Here is a 23530-nt window from a genome sequence, read left to right as displayed (position 1 = left end):
CGGGTTCGGGTGCCACTTCGGATATCGGGTAAAGTGTCCATCCCTATTCTTCAGCCTTCGTTTTCTTCTTCCCCATCTTGGTTCGATTCCGAGAGAGAGAGAGAGGGAAGTTGGAACAGTTTGGAAGTTTATGAGAGAGTAAAATTGCTTAATTTTAATTTGACCCATTTAATTTCTCGTGGGTACTACTACTAGCTAGGATGCCCGTATGTTTTTGGTTATACAACAGCATTTCTAAATACGGTAGAAGTTGCCCCGGCTAATATACTATGTCCATTTTTTTATTTGAATTAACCATGTGTCTCTGGATCGAATGGGAATCAGTTTTGCGTTTTTGGTCCTATCATTTTAATTCAAAAAGAAGAAAAAAAAAACATAAGGGAATCATCAGTCTCTCTAGTTTTTATCTAGGACTGTTGAACTTAAATTTTGCTTCGTGACCATCAGTTTTGTCCAAATTGACACTAAAATCTTCGGAGTTTTTCAAAACTTTTATTTTGATTTTCTGCACAAAAATCTTTTGTATCGCCTTATGAAAGAATTAGAATCATTTCGTAATATTAGTTGATGGCGATGTGTCCTGAAAATTTGTTAGTATCCGCATCCGTATCCACAAGAAGGCAGCGCATACAGAAAATTGTGGAGAAGAGGTAAAGAAAGAAGAGGACTCCTCAAGTAACTGCGTAGAAGAATATAGCTTCGCAGATGATCTTAGTAATGCGATTCGTCTTAATATCTGTAAGAAAAGATCATAATGCAAGCTTGTAAGGTTTTCTTGTTTGTTGAGTGCCAACAACAGACATGGCCCTGTTTCTGGATGTCAAACAAAATAGCAGAGACATGAAGCAAAACCCCTTCTTCCGTAAACAAAAACATACCCATGTTTAATAAAAAAAAGACATCTTACACACACACAGAAGAATGAATACAAAATCTTAGTTGTTTTTAGTTAACTTTCGATCTTTGCACAACATGTGCCACTCTTGGAGCACTGCAGCCTGGAGCGCCATGTGCTCTGTTTCTTCTGCTGTCAGCTTAGATAGTGTTCCTTTTTCCTTTTCCTTCTTCTTCTTCTCCTCTTCTTTCTCCTTTTCCTTTTTCTCTTTTTCTTCATCATCTTCTTCGTCATCGTCATCTTCGTCTTCGCTTTCGTTTTCTTCTTGGGTCTTTGGAGTCTTCTTCGGCTGAGCTGCCTTTAACAAAGCTATTCTCTCCATTGAGATTTTCAGTTTCTCAGCTGCTGTTGCTTTCACTTCATCCTCTGGCATATACTCAACTCCCCCGTCCGTTAGATCATCGCACCATCCCTGCACATCTGACTCTATTTGCTTTGTGATTGACGCTTCTGAGGCTCTCACCACAAACTTGCACATCATGGTCGTCGTCTCGTCACCCAGATCCACGTTCCTGCTTACTTCACTAGCCCCAAATATCATCATCCCCACAAAACCTCCATGCCACGTCTTTGCAGCGTAACAAAGCTGTAATGACCAACAAGAAGTTAAAAGGTTTCTCAGACCAGGAAAGTTTTAGGCACTGAAAAAACTATTTCACCTGGAATCCCGCAACTGTACGTATAATGTGGGAACAGACTCTGTGGAATGGCTTGGAGGACAATGAATTGAGTCCGCTTAGGAATGGTGAAGCACCATACTGTTGTGCAGCTGTCGCCATGAAGCCGCTTCCTTCATACGTATACGTGCCAGTGTACTCTGCAACAGCTGGCAAACTAGGCCACAAACGAAAGAACTCCACTGGTGAGATTTTGTGCGGGAGAAGAAGCTCAGTCAATGGGATCTTGTAAGGCTGACATCTTAAGATCACCGGCTCTCCCAGTTCTGATCTTGAGCCTCTCTTCTGCTTCATCATCTGTGGATCCTCTTCTAAGTAGTCACCGTCATAATCTCCCCTAGCGCCACGGAATGGGTAGTAGAGGACTTGCACCCAGAAACCACATCTTTCAAACTGGGAGACACCGACAGTGACACTGCAATGTACAGGATCCTACAACAATAGTAAAGCACAGAGTGGATAATAATACAGCTAACAGATGTGAAACTGATCAACTTTTATATAGACATTCAAGTCTAAAATGCAACCTGTGAGACAAGATTACGCAACTGCCGCACTGCTTGAGGAGAACCATCCATGAAATATAGGGCACCGGATAATCCAACCCGTATATCCACACGATTCAGCTCAAGCTCTGTCAAATTAATTATCTGAACACACAATATAAGAGAGAAACTTTACCAACTGATTTGAACTCAGGTAATATGCAAAGGATATATCAAATATATACCAACCTTCAAGTGCAACGTGACCCTTCCATCATTTGTATCTGCTAAATGGTAAGCTTCTATGTAGCAAGGATCACTGCTACCAGTCAAAGGATATGCTGTGGGAGGAACCTTGATAGAAGTCGAGTTGGCCCCTTTTGCAAGGAAGAGAGTTAATTCACTGGGCTTTGGCCTCCAAAGCTCTAGAATGGCCTTGTGAATTAACCCTTCTAATTTTCTGTCTTGAGCAGCTGATGGTTCATAAAATTGGACGGTAAGTTTATGGTGGCTGAAAGGGTAATCTCCTCTTGTCTCACTAACTCCAGCCCACCTGGAAAAACAATAGGTTGCGTTAGATTCAATCCAGTCAAAATCACACAATAAAAGGATTACAAGCCAAGGAGAAAAAGCTCACTTTCTTTCAGGAAGATTTGAAACATATTTGATCCTCTGCAAAATTAAACGGGTTTGATGTTTGCTAACTGTATCTGCAGCAGCATGGTTCCTATACTCTTCAAGCTCTTTGGTTATTAATTGGCCAGCTCTTGCATGACGTGAGCCCATCCTCTGGGCGCATAATAAGACAGCCTGAACATCTTGTAGCCTATTTGATGTAGTTGCAGCGGCATCCAAGTTGAAGAGAACCTTATGCATATTTGCTATGATAATATTTAAAGGATCATCAGGGTCATCAGCCAAAAGTGGATCCAGACCTTCTAGATCAATATGTTCTGCGATTGTCCATATAAGACGCCCAAGGATTCTTGGGGTGTTTACCTGCCATGTTGAAATCAAAATTAATATATATAGATGAAAGTTGCCAAGTTCAACTTCTAACTCTAAGCTTACCTCTTGGAGATCCTTGACAAGCTCACGTTGTAAGTTCTGTAAACGCGTCTCATTTAACATTTGATCCTGCGAAGCACCGTCTTTAAGCCTCTTTACTCCTCCTCGGGTATCGTAGATATGGCAGAGCCTAACAAGCAATTTCAGATAACAATCTATTGCGTACGTCCTGCCATCACAATCCCATTTGACACACGGCCTGCAAACTTCCACAACCTCAAGAGCTGGTTCCGTCCAGTTCAAAGCACCATAACCAGTACCATAAGCCAGTGCCCCAATCACTCTGCTCTCCATACCCGAGAACTTTTGTTCAGGCAGAGGAAGAGATAACTGGAAGCAACTTTCCACAAGCATTGCCACTAGCTCTTCCCGAAACAGGCTTTTACTGGTAACACTATTGAGATCATCTTTTATCCTTGCATCCTCAAAGAGAGATATAATATCTGTCCCAGGTAGAGGCTTCTGACCTCTTCTGGCACTTTCTCTAGCAAAAAGGTGAACACATAGAGCTGTACGACAGATACAGGCTAATGCGTGCATCCTGTCAGATTCTGCTCTCAAGTTCCTCACCATAAGCAGTAATCTTCTAAACAAAGAGACCTGCATGTGAAGATCAAGCAAGTGCAGGTTGGTGACAACCGCCCTGACAATACTCTCTCTAGCAGAAGAAAACTCTTGACGATCCCAGAGTGTTAAAATAGCAATAATGGACTGTGAAGCCCACTCCGGCTTACCTCCAGCAACATCAGCCAAGTACAACATGTTAATCCCAACTTCAAAAATCAAAGCTGGGTCCAAAGAGGAAGCCAAGAAAGGAGCCAAATGAGTAACCAAATCCGACACCCCAACCAACTTCTCAGCATTGGAATCCACCACAGCCGCCGCATTAGCACCAGAGGTATTAGCCTTGGAAAGCTGTCTGATCACTTCCACACTACCCGAAGCAACAGCCTTAACCGCAAAGACAAGAGGGAAAACAGTGGAACGAAAAGTCTCAACAGGAAGAACCAAAGACCTAGCCATCAACGCGCTTCTCTTCTTCCACACAATGTCAACCATCGAAGACACCCACTTGGATCTAATCGCTAGCGAATTCTCACTATCCACTAGCTTATCCCCAGCGAGGCGGGACATCCTCTTGGAATCAAACTCCTGAAACAATCTCCCAACGGACTCAAACGCGACTTTCGAAACGGCGTCGGATTTGTCAATCATATTCTGCCCGATCCTCCCCCACCAGGTGGAGACCTTATCGAGTAGACTCACATTGTTCTCGCACAGAGTCACAAGATCGTCTCTCGCGAGGATGCATCCGAGCGTCTCGGTGATCGAGAAACGGAGGTTATCGGAAGGCGAATCGAAGCAGGAAGCGATCTCCGCGCTGCAATCGGAGATGAGTTTAGGGAGTGAGAAGGAGGGGAGAGCGGCGAGGATCGAGACGGCGGCGGCGGTGACGTCGGGATCAGGGAAGTGGAGATCGGTTTTGACGCCGGAGCAAACTGTGTCCCAGAGATCCGGAGTGAGGCGGGTGGATCTGATGAGATCGAAGGCTAGCTTCTTGCAGACGGCTGACGCCGGAGAAGCGACGATCTCCTCCACCGCGGATTTCGCGATCACCGATATGTCTCGTCCGGCGGCGGATTGTTGGAGAGCTTGAAGGAGGGCGGATGACTGGCGGAGGGCGTCATTGGAACGGAGATCAGCCTGGATCTGAGCGAAAAGTATGTCCATGAGTTAACGCGAAATGGAGATCCGGGAAGAGGGATCTGATCTAGGGAGCTTAGCTGTAGATGGGATGCGACATGGAAGAAGACGATGTGAGGAGAAAGAAACAGTGAAAGCTTTCCGACGGCGGTGATGCTGTGATTTGGGCTATAGAGGCCCCATAATGTGAATAACCCAAGCCCACCAAGTCCGACACGTGATTTGCGTTTTATGTTTTGTCATACGGAAATAATCCAAGTGTAAGGGAGCTTTGCTATTTATTCCTTTTCTCGAATCGAATTACTAAAAGTAGACATACACATTTTAATGATGTTTTATTTAATGTATGATAAATAGACGTCCGGCGTATTTGATTGTTTTACCTTAGAGATTGACCCGCGCGGTAGTTCTTATGTTTTTTGAGATATTTTTACGTTAGATACGTACCCGGAAAAAATCCGACTCGGATCTGGTCCACAAATTTCTAATACCTTAACGGAGTTTAATTTTGAAATCCAACAAAAATATATCCAGAAAACAACAAGTATCTGAACGTGTACTTGAATGCTCATGTTTAATTGATTATGTAAAAAAAAATTTATTAACTGATTTGAGTAGAATAGATATAGAGTTTGATTCGCATATGTATGGATGTTTTATTTGATGTTATAAAAATCAATAGTTTTTAGAGAAAATGACACAAAGAACACTAAATCAAGTTTTCCTCCCCAAACTAGCACTCAGGATTAGAAGTCACAAAAATAGGTTTCATTAAAGGGGCAATTTACCCTTATGCCCCCTTCTTTAACTAATTTAAAAAACAAATTTGAAATCAATTTGTCGCCGTCCTCGTTTCATCGCTTCTTCTTCTCGTCTCCCCGTCCTTGTCGTCGTCGTCTCCCCGTCGTCGTCGTCGTCGTCTCTCCGTCGTCGTCGTCGTCGTCTCTCCGTCGTCGTCGTCGTCGTCTCTCCGTCGTCGTCGTCGTCGTCTCTCCGTCGTCGTCGTCGTCGTCTCTCCGTCGTCGTCGTCGTCGTCGTCTCTCCGTTGATCCGTCGTCGTCGTCTCTTCGTTTATTTATCGTCGTCGTCGTCGTTTCTCAATTGATCTGTCGTTTCTACGTCTATTCATCTCATTCTCTCTCTCGTGTGTCTGATTTGATTAAGGTTTGAATCATTTCATTTTGTTATACATTATCTAGGTTTTGTTATATATTATTCATTTGTTGACGATTTGAAGTTGATTTTGTAGAACAATGGAAGTTTTGTGCATCTGTGGACAATGGATCTCAAAAGAATCTCTCCAGTGGGAGTTTCTTGTTGATTTGAAGAGGAATGCATCAATCATTTCCATAGAAGAAGATCTACTGTATGAAGATTTGATGAAGATTGTCTCTGAAGATTTTAGTGTTAAAGAGGAAGAAATCAGTTTGAGTTATGGTTTTTCATTGGATATGAAATGTATTATTGAAAGTTTCCCCCCACTCTCGATAGGTAATACTCGTCAGCTCAGAACTTTCATTTCCAAGACTAGAGCATTTGATGGAACCTGTCGTTTGTGTGTTAAGGTTTTTTTCTTACTTAGACTTTTCAGGATATGCTTCATAACCAAGTATTATGCCTTACAGAACTACTTGACTTTATGCAGGTTAGTACTGATCCAGCTAGCTGTAACACTCAAGCTTCTGATACAGTTGCTTCTACTGTTCCATTGAATGCCAATCCAGCGATTCTTTCTACTGTGCAGAGTGAAAAACAGGTACATTGTCCTTAATTCCCTTTTTCTTTTTCTGTTTGTGTTTGCATGATATGCTTCATAATCAAGTACTATGCCTTACAGAACTACTTGACTTTTGCAGAGTCTTCTATTTGAAGGTGTTTCTACAGTTCCTGTGAATGCTCTTCCGGATTTTAGTACTGATTCAGCTAGCTGTAACATTCAAGCTTCTGATACATTTGCTTCTACTGTTCCATTGAATGCCAATCCAGTGATTCTTTCTACTGTGCAGAGTGAAAAACAGGTACATTGTCCCTAATTCCCTTTTTCTGTTTGTGTTTGCATGATATGCTTCATAATCAAGTATTATGCCTTACAGAACTACTTGACTTTTGCAGAGTGTTCTATATGAAGGTGTTTCTACAGTTCCTCTGAATGCTCTTCCGGATTTTAGCCCTGTCCATATTGGACTTTCACCAAACACGAGAGTAGCTGGCGATATTAAGGTGAATAGCTATTTTAAGACAAAGAGAGAGTTGATGTTGAGGATGAAGAAATGGGCTTTAGAGTGGAAGTTTGAGTACAAGACTGTCTCTTCTAACAAGTCAAGAGTGCTTTTGAGTTGTGTTGATGAAAATTGCACGTGGAGGATGCGTGCTATCAAGCTACCTGTTTCAGATTTTTTCGTTGTTAAAAAGTATGTTCATGAGCATACATGCGATACAACACACAGGAAAGCCAACCACAGACAAGCATCTGCAAAGTTGTTGGGTTCTTTGATTTCCAGCAATTATGGAGAAAAAAAGGAAGGTCTCAAACCGAAACAGATCATTGAACAGGTCAGGATGCTGCATGGTGTTCACATCAATTACAAACAAGCTTGGAGAGTGAGAGAAGAAGCTCAGATTTTGGTTAGAGGGACTCCTGAAGACAGCTATTACAATTTGTCTAGGTGGTTGTATAAAATCACAGAAACAAACCCTGGTTCCTTGACTTATCAACATGTTGATGCTGCAGGAAAGTTCAAGTATGCATTTGTGGCTTTTGGTCATCGATAAGGGGATTTTCATTGATGAGGAGAGTTATTGCAGTAGATGGTACATTTCTGAAGGGAAAATTCAATGGGACTTTATTGGCAGCTTGTGCTCAAGATGGGAATTATCATCTATATCCTCTCGCCTTTGCAGTGGTTGACGCAGAAAACGGCGCCTCTTGGAAATGGTTCTTTAGAGGTTTGAGCCAGAAGATCCCGGACGCTTCGGATCTTGTTTTTGTATCAGACAGGGCTAACTCCATTTCTTCAGCGTTGGAGGATGTATATCCCTTATCTCACCATGGAATTTGCAGGATCCATCTGCTCCGCAACATCACTCCTACATATGCGAAGACTGGGTTGCTACCTCTGGTGGAAAGCGCTGCTGATGCCTATACGTGTCACGAGTTCTGGTTAATCTTCAAGGACATAAAGGATAAATGTCCTGAATTGGCTAAGTATCTGGAAGAGTCTGATTTTAGGAAGTGGGCACGAAGCTATGCGCCTGCGAACAGGTATAATATCATGACTACCAACATTGCAGAGTCTCTCAATTTATGTTGAAGATGCCTCGTGAGTTGCCCATTATCTCTCTCCTTGAAACTATCAGATTGACGATGACCACTTGGTTTTTTGAGCGACGCGAAGCGGCTGCGAAACATAAGCACCTGGTTACTCCAAAAGTTGTTCAGAAATTGGTATCTAGGTTAGGGGCCGCAATGTTGTTGAATGTGTATCAAGTTGATCGAAGCGAGTTTGAGGTGAAGAATGAAACAATGAAGTTTGTTGTTGACTTGGAGAAGCGGCATTGCACATGTAATGTTTTCGACATTGACAAGATCCCCTGCATCCATGCCATCGCTGCTGCTAAGCATATCAAGAGAGATGAAAACCGTTTTGTTGATGCTTCTCACTTGACAGAAACGTGGGCTAAAGCTTATGCTGAAAGCATACATCCTGGTGGAGAGTTGTCAACGTCCACCTATCCAGAGAATATTGATGAACTGTCTTGCCCACCTCCAGCTACCAAAAAGAAAAGTGGACGCCCTCCTACAAAGAGAAAGAGATCCGTTGGCGAGTTTGGGGTTCCTGGATCTAAATCTCAGTCCCACAAGTGCAGCAGATGTGGCACAGGAGGGCACAACAAGATCACATGCCAGAGGCCTATAGGATGAAGTTCTACATTTTTACATTTTTATCGATTATTATTTGGATGTTGGCTATTTGATGGTTACATGATATGCACAAGACCATATACATTTTTTCTTTTGGAACCCTATCCTGAATAAGTATAATTTCTTACAACTTTTGTAATATACAACATTATCTTTTGATCTCATTTCAATTTTTAGTTTAAACTTCTTTGCTAGAAAAAAACACAGTAATATTCAACTATTCTGGAATCCTATCCAACTTTTGTAATATACAACTTTTGTAATATACAATGTATTATACTATCAATTGTATGGTTAAATACAATTATGTGGAAGCAACTAACAGATGATTCTCCTCAGCCTAGCGGCTAAACCTCGAAACCTATGACACCGAAACATTTGCTCGACCCGGGTTCGACTCTCCTACGAGTAATGGGTGATTTTTTTTTTGTTCAATTGTATGGCTAAATACAATTATGTGGAAGCAACTAACAGATGATTCTCCTCAGCCTAGCGGCTAAACCTCGAAACCTATGACACCGAAACATTTGCTCGACCCGGGTTCGACTCTCCTACGAGTAATGGGTGTTTTTTTTTTGTTCAAACATATATCTCAGGAATCACATTTGTTGCAATCGGAAGCCCATCCTGAACTATCAAAAATCTTTCCAATGTATTATACTATCAATTGTATGGCTAAATACAATTATGTGGAAGCAACTAACAGATGATTCTCCTCAGCCTAGCGGCTAAACCTCGAAACCTATGACACCGAAACATTTGCTCGACCCGGGTTCGACTCTCCTACGAGTAATGGGTGTTTTTTTTTTTTGTTCAAACATATATCTCAGGAATCACATTTGTTGCAATCGGAAGCCCATCCTGAACTATCAAAGATCTTTCCAATGTATTATACTATCAATTGTATGGCTAAATACAATTATGTGGAAGCAACTAACAGATGATTCTCCTCAGCCTAGCGGCTAAACCTCGAAACCTATGACACCGAAAAATTTGCTCGACCCGGGTTCGACTCTCCTACGAGTAATGGGTGGTTTTTTTTTTTTTGTTCAAACATATATCTCAAGAATCACATTTGTTGCAATCGGAAGCCCATCCTGAACTATCAAAGATCTTTCCAATGTATTATACTATCAATTGTATGGCTAAATACAATTATGTGGAAGCAACTAACAGATGATTCTCCTCAGCCTAGCGGCTAAACCTCGAAACCTATGACACCGAAACATTTGCTCGACCCGGGTTCGACTCTCCTACGAGTAATGGGTGGTTTTTTTTTTTTTTTTATATCTCAGGAATCGAAAAGTCTCTTCCAAACGACATCATGTAACTCAGTAACCGAAGAGTTTCTTTTCGTCAAGACTGGCTGTTATATGATTGGTTATTTTCAGTAACTGACTTCAATAATCGAAGAGTTTCACAATAATCAAGAGTTTATTTTAACTGACTTCAATAATCGAAGAGTTCCTTTTTGTTCTATAAATATAAGGGACGATATCAGACCTTTTATTCACTCACTTCATTTCGTCTGATTTATCCTTTTGCAATACAAGTTAGTTTTCGATTTTTCTCATTTTCCATTCAATTCATGAACTTTTTCTATTTCTATTTTATCGTTACATCTTAGTTTCGATTTTGTTGCAGGACAAAGTTTCAATGGAAGGAAGTTCAAAGAAGATGATGAAGCGTCCCATAGAGGAGGTTTACGGATGTGATGCCGCCGAAGGTTTCAAGAAGGGGAAGAAGGAAACTGTGGTACATTACAGGGCTCTTCTTCGTTTGTCCAACGAATACAGGCTATCTGAGAATGATTGGAATGTTGCATCCAGCAAAGCAAATTCAATTGCTGTCCAAATCGAGTTGCTTGAAGATATTATCAAAGCTGATGGAAAATTTGATTTAACTGCTGAGTTGGAGAAACTCAAAGAAGAGCACTCGGAAGCGGAAGGAATGCTTGCTGATGTGAAGGTCAAAGTCCCTGATTGGGATAAACTTGGCGAAAGTTGGTTGTGTCATGAGTAATTTCATGTTATCGTCTTCTCTTTTTATGTTTTTAAGGACCACATTATGTTTTTATGTTTGAATTTCAGTTTTTTATTTTAAATGAATAAGTACTTTTGTTTCTCTTGTGTTGTTTCTTCAATTAACAACCTAAATAAAAAACTTGTTCAATGTTTTTCACTATTTTGTAATGGTTTGGCCTAGTGTTCTTATAACTTGGTTATCTGATTTGCTTATTTGTTTTTGGAAAGCCATCCTGAATACATAAAATGATTTCCAGATTATATAAATCTATCGTCTGTGAATAAATAAGTTCACATTTACTCTGTTATTGAATATCCACCGTAGCCTAGTGGCAAGCCCTTCTAATCTTAGTGTACCCTTATCACACAATAAGCCGTGTTCGATCCCCGTTGTGTATACTCACATTTTTTTTTGTTTTTAATTAAATATTCAAACGTTATGTTCGTTTTATTGTAGCTTTTTGGCAAGTATAAGACCCTTGGTACAACGGCTGCACACTTGGATTAATCTATCGAGAGTTCACGAGTTCAATCAACATCAGATCACATTCTTTTTCATTTTTTTTTTGTAAACTTTAAAGGAATTTGTTTTTGGAAAGCTATCCTGATTATCTAAAATGATATCCAGATCATATAAATCTATCGTCTGTGAATAAATAAGTTCACATTTACTCTGTTATCGAATATCCACCATAGCCTAGTGGCAAGCCCTTCAACTCTTAGTGTACCCTTATCACACAATAAGCCGTGTTCGATCCCCGTTGTGTATACTCACATTTTTTGTTTTTAATTAAATATTCAAACGTTATGTTCGTTTTATTATAGCTTTTGGCAAGTATAACACCCTTGGCACAGCGGCTGCACACTTTCATTCATCTTTCGAGAGTTCACGAGTTCAATCAACATCGGATCACATTCTTTTTCATTTTTTTTGTAAACTTTAAAGGAATATGCTAGGCTTTGGTGCATTTTGCTTTCTCACTCTTTTTCTGGAAACCCATCCTAAAAGTACCATAAGCATTTGACAATTCATCAATACATCCTAAAAATTTTTCAATAACAATCTAAATGAAAAAAACGTTAGGGATAATTCATTACAAACTTAAACTTAAACGTTAGGGATAATTAATATCAAAGTAGAAAAACAGAGTAGAAAACAGAACAAATATGACAGAAAACAGAACATTTTCACTTCCTTTGACCTTCCTGGAAATCTTTATCCATAAACTGGTCGAAGATCTCACAACATAGCTTGCTTCGTAAGTCCATCGCAGTTTCATCATTTATATTAGCCATGCTCTTCAATCCCAGTGACCTGCATTCCAGCATCTTCACAACAAAAAATACCACAGTTGTATGGAAATTTTGTCTTTGGAAGCCCTTCTACAAACTTAACTTCAAATGGACTGATATCTTCGAAATTAACCTCTTCACCAAGAAGTTCCATCTTTATGGCACTAATCAAAACTGTCATAAATACCCAAAATTATACAATAAATCAATCACCAACAGACAACAAAATGAATATGTAAAAATGCATCACAAGCACAAGCAGCAAGTGACAAACTTTTATTTTCTAAATTAGCTAAAATTCTTTTTTCAGGATACGCATACTTTCACAATCCTATCCATTATCAATGTAACAATATAAATTAAACTGATTTTTCTACACTGAATGATAAAATTAATTTTTACCTGCCAGTTCTTGGATTTTATTAAGAGCACGTTTGATATTTGCTTTTGGAAGACCACAATGGAAGAGTGTGATTGTGTTGTCCATCAATTGTATCTCCACCCCAATATAGTGATAGCTCAACTTATCTTCAATGACACCATATATAACATCAACATCTTCCAGCCATACCTTCTTTGGATGTATTAAACCTTTCACAAGTTCGCCTACACAGCCCTCCAATAACTTTTTTTTTTCTTATGTGGCTTCCTGACAGATTCATAAGCGTACCCAACCACTTCTAAGAATTGACTGGTACAAAGCATGCTGCTGGAAGATTGTTGTTGCGGAACCAAGCACCTTGCTCAACCCTCTTACAATTTAGCATTTCAAATGCAACATTTATGTGCTGCCAATGTAACAATATAGTTAGAAACTTCATATAGAACTGCTATAACATGGACATCTAGCATAGCTCAACTCAACCTCTTCCTAAACATATGACACAATCAAATAGAAAGACAGAACAGAGTGTTGATTACCTCTTTGTTGAGATTTTTTTCTGCATCGTCCATTTTTTGAAAGAACTCTTTTTCAATTTCTTTTCCATTGATATAAAACGGTCTGTAGTTGATAAAATTAACTAGTATCAATCGAAACTTTTACAAAATAAATTAGGAATATTTATGCGAGGACAAAAAGTTGCTTACACACGATATATGCCCCGTAGATCCATCCAGTGTGCAAGCCTTGAAAACCGAGGAAATTCAGGTGTCACAAATGGATCAATTGGAAGGATTACCTCAGGTGTTACAGGTATAGGAGGGTTTCTAGGTCGTATTGGCCTCTTCTCTTCTCGCTGTAGAAAAGGAAGCAAATCTACTGGCTGAGCATTTGCTTTCTTCTTCTTACCAACATGTGGCTTCCCCTTTAATTAAAATAAAGACAAAAATTCAGGATCGTTTTTATCTTTATACTTGAATGCCTTCCTAATATGAAGTAAAAATATTTTTTATACCTTTTTTGCATGATCGTCTTGACTTGGTTTCACACTCTTACCCTGCTTTACTTCCATCTGTGAAACAAAACCGATATATCAAACTATTGACCTGAACTTCAATTCAAGTGGATCTTATTCATTTTTATTACCTCTTTTGCCAATTTCCCAACAACATCTTCTGATGGACCAGCTGCTTCATTTTTCTTACAAGCGACAGCCTTCCCTTCCCCTTTTGAATGACAAAAATTCAGATACATTTATATCTTAATTCCTAGTAGATGTATAAATATTTCATACTTTTATCACCATCTCCTTCACTTGGATTCACACTCTGCGTCTGCTCTTCTTCCTTCTGAAAATCAATACCGAGATATTAACAAATGACATTATTTTTCAATTCAAGTGATCCAAGGCATTTGTTTTACCTTTTTTGTCATCTCCCAAACACCATCTACCCATTTTCTTGGTTTTCGCATCTCAGAATGGTGGAAGTAAATTTGTTCTTTAGAATTGTTCAAAGAGACAAAACACGAGCCATCAAACAAAATGACTTTAACTTTTCCAGCGCACCAGGCACCATTGTCGAACGCCTCCACGTCCTGCATTAGCTCATAACTTTTCTTCGCTCCAGATCTCTCAGGTGGTGGTTGAGGACGTATTCTGTCAATTGATACACGTGTCTCAACACTCCTTTTCCTCTTCTTTTCGTCCAGAGACGGGACGGAGTACTCAACTTTCACCATCTCAACCCCATCAACCAAATATGTTGCCAACACATTTCCTGGATACCATTTATGACAAGTATTGTCATCTTGTGATGAAATCTCCACATTTGCTCCGATCTCAAAGGGATTTTGAACTCTGCTTTCTACATCCTGTGATGGTTTAGATTCAAGGATATCCAGTCATTTTGATAGTTGCTGTATATTTATTAAAGGTTTTAATGAAAGTAATACCTTATTTTGCTCTGTTAAAAGATTTCTGCGAGCTCGGGTATTTGGCTGTGTGTCGGAAATGTTTGGTGAAATGATCTCATTCATAAGCTCGTGAGTCTCCTGAATTCAGGAATGGTTGAATGAACACGTACAAGGGCTTCCAAAAATTACTTGAAAAGTCCAATTTTTTAAAGAAGGTACCTGCTGCGTCTGAATTGGAGTAAGGACTGGAGTCTCAATATTCTGTTGAGCTATTGGAGAACCAGGTGTCTCTTTCGTGATCTCATTCATAGGCTCTCGTGTATCCTGATGTCAGGAATGGGATTATGAACACGTACCAAATTCATAATTTTATAATACCAACAGTTTTCAAAATTATACTTGCCTCATTGTTAAGTTGTTCATCTGCTTGATCTGCATTGGCTTCACCTTGTCTGGAAGCCGTCTCATGAAATGGAGTTGTGTCAGTCTGTGCAAGTACAACAAAAATTAGGAAGGCAATCCTAAATATGTATAACATCTTCCAAAATTACTTGACAACTCAAAAAAAAAACTGAATCAAGAACTAGATAAACATTAATTTTAATTTCCGAAAAAAAGTTACCTCATTGTTTGGAGTTTCATATGAAGTAACTCTTTGTAGTTTCTCTAGTTTTGTCACACGTTCTTTAATCTGTTTCCTGTCTTTTTCAATCAAACACAAACGATCGTTCATGATCCTTAAATTATCTCCCACCATCTCGCTGATTCTGTTGATCTTTGATTCCAAAGACTCCTCCTGATACGAAGTAGAAGCTTGACTCATCCCTCCATTCCCAAACAGTAAAGATGCTCTTCTTATTTCTTCATTAGCACCGTATAGGTCTACTGACATGTTTCGCCAATCTCTAATTTTAAACTTATAACCTCTCTTGGATAAATCGGCCATGTCATCCAGATCTTTATTAGCTTCGTCTTCCATGCAAACATCAGCTTCTGGATCATTAGAAATAGGAGGTAGGATGCATGTGACCTTAAGCTGAAACCATAAAAATAATTAGCTTTTAAATGGAGAATCATAAGGCAAAACAAACAAGAAAAAAATAATGTAAAAACTTACATGATCTTTGATTTCAATTAGGAGAACATCTATCAGCTGTGGAGAAGCTATTTGAAGGTACTTCTCACACAAAAATATTGGGGTAGACGGTTGAACGCTCAGAATAGGAACAACTTGACTGAATGCATACTGTAGCAAAGGTACTGACTCAAGTATCCATATAAGAAATGCCATAGGGAACCCTTGCAAATCATAATTGTTTTTGTCGAGGCTTTTGTCGACAGCTCTCTGAAGTGATTTTAACAGCAAATTATAAGCTGTTCTCCCCCATGGGTATGTCATCAAGACATCCATATCCTGCGCTATTTTCACATAATCCAAAGTAAAAGTTGTGCCACCGTCGAGAAGGCTCTTCTGTAGTAGTATGCTCTCAATCAGGAGGAGCATTGCAAGGCAGAATCTCTCATCAGAAGCATCTTCTCTTGTGTTTCTGAGCTGCTTCTCCACGTCCTTTACTGTATGAGTACGCCCTTTTAGGAAGTCCCACTTAAATTTCTCGGTTCCCTCTCTCTCGTGGTTCTCTTGCTTCACCACTACATTTCAAACCAGTCACCATGTGGAATTCTCTTATAGAGAACCTCATTGGCTGAGCACCAAAATGGAACCATGCTTCGTGTCTCTTCACTGTCTTGATGCTTTTGGTGAGAACTGCGTGCACTATCTTAGCTGATAATTTCAAAGACCTCTCTCCAAGCTTGATCACCGGTCCCAAAAACGTCCCTCTTATTCTGTTGAACTCATCATTTCCTAGAATTTCCTTAACAGTTTTGATATAAGCAACTATCGAGTGTTGGTTTATCGATATCGTCTTCTCTGGCTCTGATCCAATCGGATACCTCAGCTCAGGCAGTGCTAGTCTTAATGGTAATGGATCTCCCATCTTGTTTCTATCCTGCGTAAACAAGAAAAATTTTATTAATTGTTGGAAGTTTCCTGAAACAATACAAATCCTTCCTGAAGTCTATACACATGCATATTAGGTTAAAACGAGCAAGTCTATACACAAGCAAAAACCAGGAGACCAATCTCTCAGAAAGAAAACACACATAAGGTTGAATCTGCAACATACCTTCAAGAGATAGAGCTCTAGAAATGGTTTTTCTCGGAGAATAGAGAGAGCTCGCGTAAAAGATCGAGAGAGAGAGAGTTCTGGAGATGGGTTTTCGTCGGAGATCGAGAGATATGGAGATGAGAGAGAGATTCGAGAGGCGGAGACGAGTGAGATTCGAGAAGTTTGAAACGGCGAGAGTGTTGAGACGGCAAGAGTTTTGTTTTTTTCAATCGAAATGTATTGTTTTGGAAACCTATCCTATATTAATTGGTTTAAGTATGCTTATGTAATATTCTTTAACAGATGATTCTCCTCAGACCAGCGGTTAAACCAAGGCATTTTATAACTCAAAAGTCTCTCTATATCCCCGGGTTCGATATGTGGTGGATTCAAAATCTATTTTAATTTTTTTTTGTGTTACAGTTTGGAGTTAAATAAAATTAAATGTAATCCATTAACAGATGATTCTTCTTGGCCTATTGGCTAAACTCCCACACTATCCAAATACGCAGACTCTCTCCCTCTGGGTTCGATCCTTTGTGGTTCTAAATTTTTGTTGTCTGTAAACATCACAATTTTAAGCTTACCATATACATGTCCAATCCTTAGTATATAATCTCATTTCATTCTTTTTTACATTTGAAACACTTAACTTTTTTTCTGGAAACCCATCCAGAAACATTATTTTAACCTTCCAAGATATATGATACCCAAATAAAATACTTGATATCCTTTCCAATCTTTCTTATGTAACCAGACGCCAACAACATAACAAAATAAACAGTCATAACTAAAACCGAGTCTTAACTAAAACAAAAAATGTTTTCATGCATCATTCTCATTTCCCAACTCTCATCCACAAATTGGTTGAAGATCTCACAAGACAAGGTTCTCCTTAGCTCCAATGCATTGTCATCATTAATCTTTGTCATGTCTCCTATCTTCAATGACTGGCACTCCAGAATCTTGACAAGAAATATCCCACAGTTGAAAGGATGTTTTTGTCTTGGGTAAACCTTGTGCCTGCTCAATCTCAAATGGAATCATCTTCACCTTATCTACCTCATCACCAGAAGATTCCACCAGCAGATTAGAAATCAACACTGTCATATTTAAAAATCAATATCAAGATAGAATCAGTTGAATATTTCAAACCAAGAAACAGATGAATACATCAACAGATTGTTTATACATACCTGCCAACTTTTTCACTTGAGGAATATCAATGCTGTTGCTTTCCTTTTGAAAACAATCATATACTGTGATTCTTTTCTTCTTCAAATGAATTTCCATCCCAATCCAGACATTGCTTTTTTTTCCAAGAGTAATCCCATACACAACATCAACATCTTCTCCCCATGTCTTCTCTGGATATACCTTCCCTCTCACAATATCTTTAAATAAATCGTTGAAAATCTTTTTACCTTTGACCTTTTCTTTCTTGTAAGCCAAATCATCAGAGAGCAAGCAATGCAAGAACTCCATAGGTAGGAAGCACGCCTTTGGAATCTTGTAGTTGTGGAACCAAGCAGCATTCTCATTTCTTCTGCAATTTAGCATTGCAAAGGCTCCATCAATGTGCTGCAAAAAAAAAGCAAACATTATCTAATTTGTTACTATATAATTCCTGAAACTAAACAAGTCCTTCCTGAATTTTTTTTTTAAAAAAAAAGCTCAAGGCAAGAACATATGTAAACGAATTACCTCTTTCTTAAGGTCCTTTTTTGCATTTTCCATGCTTTGAAAGAAAGATTTCCTTATCTTATTATCATTGATTGATAGGGACCTGCAGTCGATTAAAGATTCAAAGGAATTACTAAACCTCTTATACATAAATATAAGAATATATAGACAAGGACAGAAACATGCTTACGTTTCATGCATGCCGGGCTTTAATGTCATCCAATTTTGAAGCCTTGAAAGCTTATGTTCCGCAGGAGTTGAAAACGGATCAACTGCAGGTATAATCTCAGGTATTACAGTTAAAGCCGGATTTCTGTCAGACTTGAATGGAGTTTTTGTGTCTCTAGATCGTTTAGGCACCCTCTCGCTCCTTCTTAGGAAAACATTATCCATTCCTGAATTTTGTGATGAGGCAGCAGCTTTCCTTTTCTTATCAGGCTTCACCTTTAATCAAACAATAGACACCAAGCAAAATATTATCAAATTTGTTGCAATCGGAATTTCTGGAAACCATTCCTGAAACTAAAATGTATGTATATCAAACAATTCACGTGAAGTATAATTCTAGTTATGATTTACCTTATCTGCCATCTTCCAGACTCCATCTTTCCATTCTCTATGAATTCGCAAATCTGAATGTTTGAATAGAATAGTTTCCATAGAAGTATAGAGACACACCGAGTATGTGTTATCACCAAGTACCATGCTAATTTGTCCGCTGCTCCAGCCATTGTTGTAGAAGGCTTCTACCTTATCCATCATCTCAAAGGATTTTTGGTCACTAGTTGGTGTTGCAGGACGTATTTTGTCAGCCGTGATAGTATCCTGAAGTTTCTGAAGTCTATGTTGGTCTGTGAAGAGTGTCGTGTACTCAACTGTCAGCTCCTCTAGTCCTTCACACAGTTTAAGATCAACAACCTTTCCTGGATACCATATTTCGTCATCAGTAGACAAAATCTCAACCTCTGCGCCTATTTGAAAGTGAGCTAGAAGCCTGCTTACTTCAACCTATTAAAAATGAAGATTCAGTAACATCAGCGGTTTTAAATTGTTAGAATAATAATTAAAGATCAAATATACTCGATGCATACCTCGTTTTTTTCTGAAAAATCTATAGCACTTGTCTGAAGATGCTCTGTTTGCTGAGTAATAGGCGGCATCTTCGAAACATATGTGGAAACTAGCTCAGTAGTAGGTTCTGTAGTATCCTTGAGATTTTCTTCTGCTTGATTCTGCTCTGATGGTGTCTCATCGGATTGATCTCCCTCACTTGTCTGAAGGTGCTGTGTTTGCGGAGTAAGAGGCTGTGTCTTCGAAACATCTGTGGAAACTAGCTCAGTAGTAGCTTCTGTAGTATCCTTGAGATATTCTTCTTCTTGATTCTTTCTGCTTGATTGTGAATGCTCTCCTTCACTTGTAGAAAAATATTGGGTCGCAGTTTCTGTCTCACTCTATAAGACAAAAGTAAATGGTAAGAGTTAGTTGAATAGAAAATATTACCATAAACATTTTAAATATTTCTTCTTACCAAAGCATTCTTATTTTCTTCAATAACTAGTGCAATTAGTGAAGACAATGGAGAGGAAGGTCTGTAATGCACAGCATGTGTATCCTCCTGTAATAACAGTAAAATAAAAGAGGTAGTTATGAAGAAGTTTCTACAATTTAAAATTCAAGTTGTACTTATGAAAGACATTTCTATGCTTACCTTTTTATTGTTTGCTGAAATGATCTCAGTCAATGGCTGTGTAGCCTCATACGTTTCCTCTGTTACCGTCTGCAAAAAAAACAAAAAAAAGTCAGGTAGGGGATCAAAAACACGTACAAAAGCTTTCAAACATTACTTGAAATCTCCAAGATTTTTTGAACATTTACCTGCTGTTTCTGAATTGGAGTAAAAACTTGAGCCTCAATACTCTTTGGAGATATTGGAGAAGAAGGTGTCTCATTCATTTCCAGTGTTTCTTTTTGCAAAACTTGAGTCTGAGCAGCAGGTGACTCAATCACAATCTGCAAAAAATATCAGGAAAGGCCATCATGAATACATTCAATTATAATTTCTAGAGTAAATATTACCTCATCATCTGGTTTTTCTTCTCCTTGATTAGTTTTGGGTGGCGTTTCATCAGTAGAGGTTTGTGTTTCCCTCTGCCAAAAATTAGAAAGGTCTATATATGTAAATCACCCAAAACTAATTGTAAACTCCAACTGTCATTGAGCATATACCTCTTTTGTCAGATTAGGAGTAAAAACTTGAGTATCAAGGGCAGGCGTGTCATCCGATGGCTCTCTCTCAATCTGTAAAAATTATCACGAAGTCAATCCAGAGTACGTTCTAAAGCTTCCAAACATTAACTTAAAAATCCAAGATTTTTTTTGACCATGTACCTGCTGAGTCTGACTTGGAGTATAAACGGGAGTTTCAATACTCTTTGGAGCTATTGGAGAAGAAGGTGTCTCATTCATCTACTGTTTCTTTCTGCAAAACTTGACTCTGACTAGCAGGTGACTCACTTGTTAATTTCTCTCTCACAATCTGCAAAAAAATATCAGGAATGGCCATCATGAATACATTCAACTATAATTTCTAGAATAAATATTACCTCATCATCTGGTTTTCCATCTTGATTAGGATTGGATGGCCTCTCACCGGTAGACGTTTCTGTTTCTTTCTGTCAAAAATCAGAAAAGCCTTTATATGTAAAAAAAAATCACCCAAAACTAATTTGTAAACTCCAACTGTGAAAACAATATCATTGAGCATATACCTCTTTTGTCAGATTAGGAGAGAATACTTGAGTATCAAGGGCAGGAGTTTCATCATCTGATTCATTCATTGTGTCCTGCAAAAATCAAGAATGCATTCTAGAATATGTACAAAAGCTTCCAAATATTACTTCAAAACTCAACAATATTTTATTGGTTACATACCTCATTTGTCAAATTAGGCTGTTGAGACATTGGAGATAAAGGCGTCTCACTCGATGATTGCGTGTAATCCTGCAAAAATCAGGAAGGCATTCAGGATTTTGTACAAGAATTTCCAAATATTTTCTTAAAAATTTTTGAGCATATACCTCATTTTGTTGAGACTTTGGAGATGCAGCTGATTCAATCATTGTCTCCTGCAAAAATCAGGAATGCATTCAAGAAGTACAAAAGCTTTCCAAATATTACTTCAAAACTCAACAATATTTATTGGTTACATACCTCATGTGTCAAATTAGGCTGTTGAGACATTGGAGATAAAGGTGTCTCACTCGATGGTTGCGTGTGAGACATTGGAGATAAAGGTGTCCCACTGGATGGTTGCGTGTGAGACATTGGAGATAAAGGTGTCCCACTGGATCGCTGTTTGTCAAATATTAGGAAGGCATTCAAGAATATGTACAAGATCTTCCAAAAAATACTTGAAAATGCAAATGTAAAAGAAGATGTTTTGAGAATTTACCTTTTGTGTCACGTTAGTGGGAAAAACATTGCTGTTTCCTTCCAACTCTGACACACGAGCTCTAAGATGTATGTTTTTCTTCTTCCAGTAATGACATTCGATCCTTCATGCTCTTCAGATTCTCCTCCATTACCGTGATGATCCTGTTCACTTTTTCATTTACTGAATCCTCATCAATCGGAGTAGAAGCTTGGCCAGTCTCCTTATTTGCCATCATTTGAATAAGAGCATCCAATGTGTCAAATGTGTCTACACACCTATTTTCCCAGTCATCGGCTGTAATCTTGTACCCTTCTTTGTTACATCTTTCACTGTTTCCAACTCGTCACTATATTTGTCTTCAATGGAGATATCATCTTCTGGATCATGAGGAATAGAAGGTAGTATGCAATGGACCTTCAGCTGAGAATATTTCAAAAAAGACCAATGAGAAACATATTAAAAAGAAGAAGCCAAATAAACTGAGAAACATATACTTGGAAAAGCTTACCTTTGTATCAGCTTCAACCTGTAAAACCCTATCAAGTGATGGATTCTCTATCTCAGTGTATTTTTTTTTCACAAGTAAGTCGGCCCAGGAACCTCAACTGTTGGTACACACTTACTGAACTTATTCCTTAGCAAAGGAATCGACTCTAGTATCCAAAGAAGGAATACTAGAGGATAACCTTGCAACTCAAATTTGGATTTATTCTCCAAATGATTCGCGACAGCGTTTTGAATTGACTTCAGGAGCACAATGTAAGCCTCTTTTCCCCATGGATATGTCATATCCTGTGCATTTTTCGCATATTCCAAAGGAAAACTCCCTCCTTTGCTCTTCCGCAATAATATGCTCTCTACCAGGATGAGCATTGCGAGGCATATCTCTCCTCAGAAGCATCTTCTCTTGTGTTTCTGAGCTGGTCCACCACGTCACTTAACTTATGACTACGCCCCTTTAGCAATTCCCAATTAAATCTCTCGGTTTCCCTTCGTGGTCCTTCTAATGCACCACTACATTTCAAGCCTGTCATCATATGAAATTCTCTTATAGAGAACCTCATTGGCTGCGCACCGAAATGGAACCAGGCTTCATTCTCCTTGACAGAAACGATGCTTCTAGTGAGAATGGCGTAGACTATCTTTGCTGATAACTTCAATCCTCTCTCACTGAGCTTCATTACAGGTCCCAGAAATGATCCTCGGACTCTTATCATCTCATCTGGTTTTAGGATGCTTTTGACAATAGAGATATAATCTGAACCGAGTATTGGTTGATTGCTGACTTTTCCTTTGGCTGTGAACCAATAGGATACTTCAGCTCTGGCAGTGCTAGTTTTAGAGGTACTGAATCTCCCATCTTGTTTCTATCCTGCGTAGACAAGAAAAAAAAATCCAATTTTCAGGAAGGGTTTCCTGAAACAATACAAATACAAAACAACACAAAAGTCTTCATTTGCTTCGCTTGTTAATAAGAACGAGTAACACACAAATCAAAATCAAAACGCAAGCTTCCCAAATTTTAATTCAAAAACCCTAATTTTAAAAAGTTACCGATTTTGAGAGTAGAGAGTGTGACGCTGATGATTAGATAGCCGGAGAAGATGATTAGCGAGCCGGAGAAGATGATTAGCGAGCCGGAGAAGATGATTAGCGAGCCGGAGAAGATGATTCCCGAGCCGGAGACTTCGATTCCCGAGTCGGAGAAGATGATTCCCGAGCCGGAGACGACGATTCCCGAGTCGGAGAAGATGATTCCCGAGCCGGAGACGACGATTCCCGAGTCGGAGACGACAGTGCCGGTGAGGGTTTGAAGATTCCCGAGAGGAGACGACACGATTCGCGATCGAATGAAATGAAATGTTTTTTTTTTATTCTTATA

General features: G+C 39.0%; 5 protein-coding genes across 8 annotated transcripts in view; 1 reads left to right on the top strand and 4 right to left on the bottom strand.

The window, feature by feature from the left end:
- Positions 1–837: 837 nt before the first annotated feature.
- On the bottom strand, positions 838–4937 carry LOC103853746 (protein TPLATE). Its single transcript, XM_033285527.1, has 6 exons — positions 3129–4937; positions 2695–3056; positions 2307–2610; positions 2100–2222; positions 1555–2004; positions 838–1481 (listed from the first exon to the last, which is right to left on the bottom strand). Exons 1-6 carry the CDS (start codon positions 4854–4856, stop codon positions 936–938), a joined length of 3513 nt encoding a protein of 1170 aa, XP_033141418.1. The 5' UTR covers positions 4857–4937; the 3' UTR covers positions 838–935.
- A 960-nt stretch (positions 4938–5897) lies between these two features.
- On the top strand, positions 5898–7183 carry LOC117132065. The gene is made up of 3 exons (XM_033285554.1): positions 5898–6394; positions 6475–6585; positions 6686–7183. Exons 1-3 carry the CDS (start codon positions 6083–6085, stop codon positions 6860–6862), a joined length of 600 nt encoding a protein of 199 aa, XP_033141445.1. The 5' UTR covers positions 5898–6082; the 3' UTR covers positions 6863–7183.
- A 5798-nt stretch (positions 7184–12981) lies between these two features.
- LOC117132067 overlaps positions 12982–23530 on the bottom strand; it is an 11666-nt gene continuing 1117 nt past the window's right edge. The window contains exon 5 of the mRNA XM_033285559.1: positions 12982–13177. Coding sequence (XP_033141450.1) covers positions 13154–13177 — 24 coding nt within the window. The 3' untranslated portion in view covers positions 12982–13153. The remainder of the gene's footprint in view (positions 13178–23530) is intronic.
- Positions 13829–15724, bottom strand: LOC117132063. Its single transcript, XM_033285547.1, has 5 exons — positions 14987–15724; positions 14768–14851; positions 14584–14688; positions 14404–14502; positions 13829–14322 (listed from the first exon to the last, which is right to left on the bottom strand). Exons 1-5 carry the CDS (start codon positions 15341–15343, stop codon positions 13846–13848), a joined length of 1122 nt encoding a protein of 373 aa, XP_033141438.1. The 5' UTR covers positions 15344–15724; the 3' UTR covers positions 13829–13845.
- Positions 17004–21565, bottom strand: LOC117132061. 4 transcript variants are annotated; one of them, XM_033285531.1, is made up of 14 exons: positions 21426–21565; positions 21293–21340; positions 21147–21215; positions 20984–21058; positions 20819–20887; positions 20091–20225; positions 19924–19992; positions 19744–19830; positions 19307–19666; positions 18795–19223; positions 18406–18659; positions 18237–18318; positions 17729–18113; positions 17004–17635 (listed from the first exon to the last, which is right to left on the bottom strand). In XM_033285531.1, the coding sequence occupies exons 1-14, from the start codon at positions 21537–21539 to the stop codon at positions 17451–17453; spliced, it is 2361 nt and encodes a 786-aa protein (XP_033141422.1). In that variant the 5' UTR covers positions 21540–21565; the 3' UTR covers positions 17004–17450. The 4 variants fall into 4 exon arrangements, with proteins under 4 accessions (XP_033141422.1, XP_033141423.1, XP_033141424.1 ...); XM_033285532.1 differs by having other exon boundaries at positions 17004–17590; XM_033285533.1 differs by lacking the exons at positions 20819–20887; positions 20984–21058; positions 21147–21215; positions 21293–21340; positions 21426–21565 and adding exons at positions 20442–20513; positions 20604–20681 and having other exon boundaries at positions 20091–20363.

This window comes from Brassica rapa, chromosome A02 (assembly GCF_000309985.2).
Source record: "Brassica rapa cultivar Chiifu-401-42 chromosome A02, CAAS_Brap_v3.01, whole genome shotgun sequence".
In the NCBI taxonomy this organism is placed as follows: domain Eukaryota; kingdom Viridiplantae; phylum Streptophyta; class Magnoliopsida; order Brassicales; family Brassicaceae; genus Brassica; species Brassica rapa.
This window is presented reverse-complemented; position numbering and strand designations above follow the sequence as displayed.